Here is a 2,500-nt window from a genome sequence, read left to right as displayed (position 1 = left end):
TTAATTTTACTGAAGTCTGGTTTTGCTTTAATCATATATGCATTCATCTGTTACCTTTATCCATCTTTTATTTTTTATTTAATTTGAAAGGTTTTATTTTTTATTTACTTGAAAGGAATGGCTTGTTTTGTTATGGGTATATTTTTCTGATTTCTTTCTTTGCTGTAACTAAATTAAAAGGGAATTATATTTGGAATTGTTTTACAGATTTTGTTTTACATTTTAATATGAATACAGGCATTACTGGTTCCCCACCCCCTTTATTCTGTGTCTCTTGCAGACCCTGTGGTGTGTTTGAATTTGATAAGTTTGCCAGTGGCACCAAGGCTGTCATGGATATGGTGGTAGATGTAACCAAGGCAGGCTCCACAACCATTATTGGTGGTGGTGACACAGCCACTTGCTGTGCAAAGTGGGGAACTGAGGACAAAGTGTCCCATGTGTCTACCGGTGGAGGTGCCTCTCTCGAGCTCCTGGAAGGTTTGTCTATGTTTGTCTCTTGCATTGGAAAATGAAACTTTGTACTCTGAAATAAAGATATACTAGATATATTTCACAAAGTTATCATGTAGTCAGTAATGCTCATAGTAGGATGTGTGCCAGATATTCCTAAGATTAAGATAATTTTTTTGGACTTTTACTAATTTATTTCCCATCTTCCAATTTCAGGAAAGACTCTGCCTGGAGTGGCAGCACTCACAGATGCTTAAGAATTGTTGACAGATTCTTTTATCAAATGATAATTGTTTAGTTTTAAGTCATAGACTGGAAAACCACTGGAAAATAAGTTTTGCATTTAATTTGACATCAGAAAAGTCAAATTACATATATGTATAAAACACTTCCATTTCTTAGGGACTGAAATGTAAATTGTGTGGAATGTATAGTGTAAGACTGTTGTATTACTGTGATGACGTTTTCTAAATCTAAAGATATTTATTTCTAGTCTCAGTTGGAATACAGTATTACGTGTTTTCAGTAATTGTTTTTGTGAAGAGTTGTCAACTGTAGTCCAGTTCCTGTAATACATATGCTATGTATACATGTACCTTAACAGATGAATACCTGTTACACTTATTTAAAAAGATTGATTTTTTAATAAAAAATTAATTGAAACATTGAGTAAAAGTAATTCATTGAACTTAAATTATTTCTCAGTATATATATTTTGGCCATTATAATTTTCAAGACAAAATAAATGATAAGGTACTCTATTGTGGTTTATTTAGATCCATATACATTACAGGTGTAAAGATTGATTAGGCTCATATTTTCCTCCCAGGCAAGTTGAGTTACTTTATATCATATTTAGTAGACGTACTCGATATTCAGGGAAAATAACATCTCTTTATCCATCCTAAACATGAGGAAATTTTAAAAGTTAGGAAATGCATCAGTAGTATCTTCCAGGTGCATCATTAGCAAGGTGTTCCAATTATAAATTTGCAGACTTGAATGATAAAGAATGATGTGATACTCATTGCCAGTTGCAGTTCTTGTTAACAATGTGGTTTATCTATTTATTTTCAGTTAATTTTGACAGAAATGTTTCTCATTCACATTGCCTGACTATATATACTTGCAAAGTGTCTTGCAAAATGAAGTGTCTCCTAAGTCTTTTCATCTGTCAGGCCCTCAAATGAGTATTCCTGTAATCTCAAGATTTCTTATTTTTGGAAGAATAAAGTGGGTATCATGGCCACCACAGTAATGCGAGTTGACACAATAATGGTTATGATACCTAGAATCATTGTCAAATATGAATTTAATATCTCTCTCTCTCTCTCCTTTCTTTCTCTCTCTCTTTCTCTCTCTCTCTCTCTCTCTCTCTCTCTCTCTCTCTCTCTCTCTCTCTCTCTCTCTCTCTCTCTCTTTCTCTCTCTCTCTCTCTCTCTCATTTTTCTGTTAAATATTTTCTGAATTGCTTTCTGTTATCGTCTACAGTCAGGTACCACATACATAGGTTTTCAGGGTCTCTCTTTTTTGCATTATCAGTGCATTTTCTTAAATCCTTTTTAGTTTGAATACTGAAGAAATGAAAATGTTTTCATTGAAGACTAATATAGAGATAAGCGGTTTCATAGATCTATAATTTGATTCGTCTGATTTAAGTAAATGGGGAAAAAATTAATCTGGAAGCTACATATTGCAGGTAAAAACTTAGTTATAATAATCACAATGAGAGATCTTTTATAATGCTCATTTCAGTTAAAATTTATTAATAATATTATTAAAATTCACCTTTGACACACTTCATCATTGATAGTATTTTTACCACAAGCTAACATTGTCTTGAATCAATCATTGTCCAAACTTAGATTTATGATATGCAAAATCTAAATTGCGAAATAACAACCCAATTCGCATATCTTTGTATGGAATTCCAACAAAGATGCCCCTTCTAACTTAAACATTATAACTCGCACATTCAAGGCCTGTGGAAATATTATGCTAAGATAAGTAATGTGGATTCACTGCATTTGCTTATGTTTGGGGGTCC

At 32.7% G+C, this 2,500-nt stretch overlaps 1 protein-coding gene across 1 annotated transcript in view; it reads left to right on the top strand.

The window, feature by feature from the left end:
• Positions 1-1,212, top strand: part of LOC119579419 (phosphoglycerate kinase-like) — a 7,899-nt gene extending 6,687 nt beyond the window's left edge. The window contains exons 8-9 of the mRNA XM_037927222.1: positions 281-480; positions 670-1,212. Of these exons, the coding sequence (XP_037783150.1) occupies positions 281-480; positions 670-710 (241 nt within the window). The 3' untranslated portion in view covers positions 711-1,212. The remainder of the gene's footprint in view (positions 1-280; positions 481-669) is intronic.
• The last annotated feature ends 1,288 nt before the right edge of the window (positions 1,213-2,500 follow it).

This window comes from Penaeus monodon, chromosome 12 (assembly GCF_015228065.2).
Source record: "Penaeus monodon isolate SGIC_2016 chromosome 12, NSTDA_Pmon_1, whole genome shotgun sequence".
In the NCBI taxonomy this organism is placed as follows: domain Eukaryota; kingdom Metazoa; phylum Arthropoda; class Malacostraca; order Decapoda; family Penaeidae; genus Penaeus; species Penaeus monodon.
This window is presented reverse-complemented; position numbering and strand designations above follow the sequence as displayed.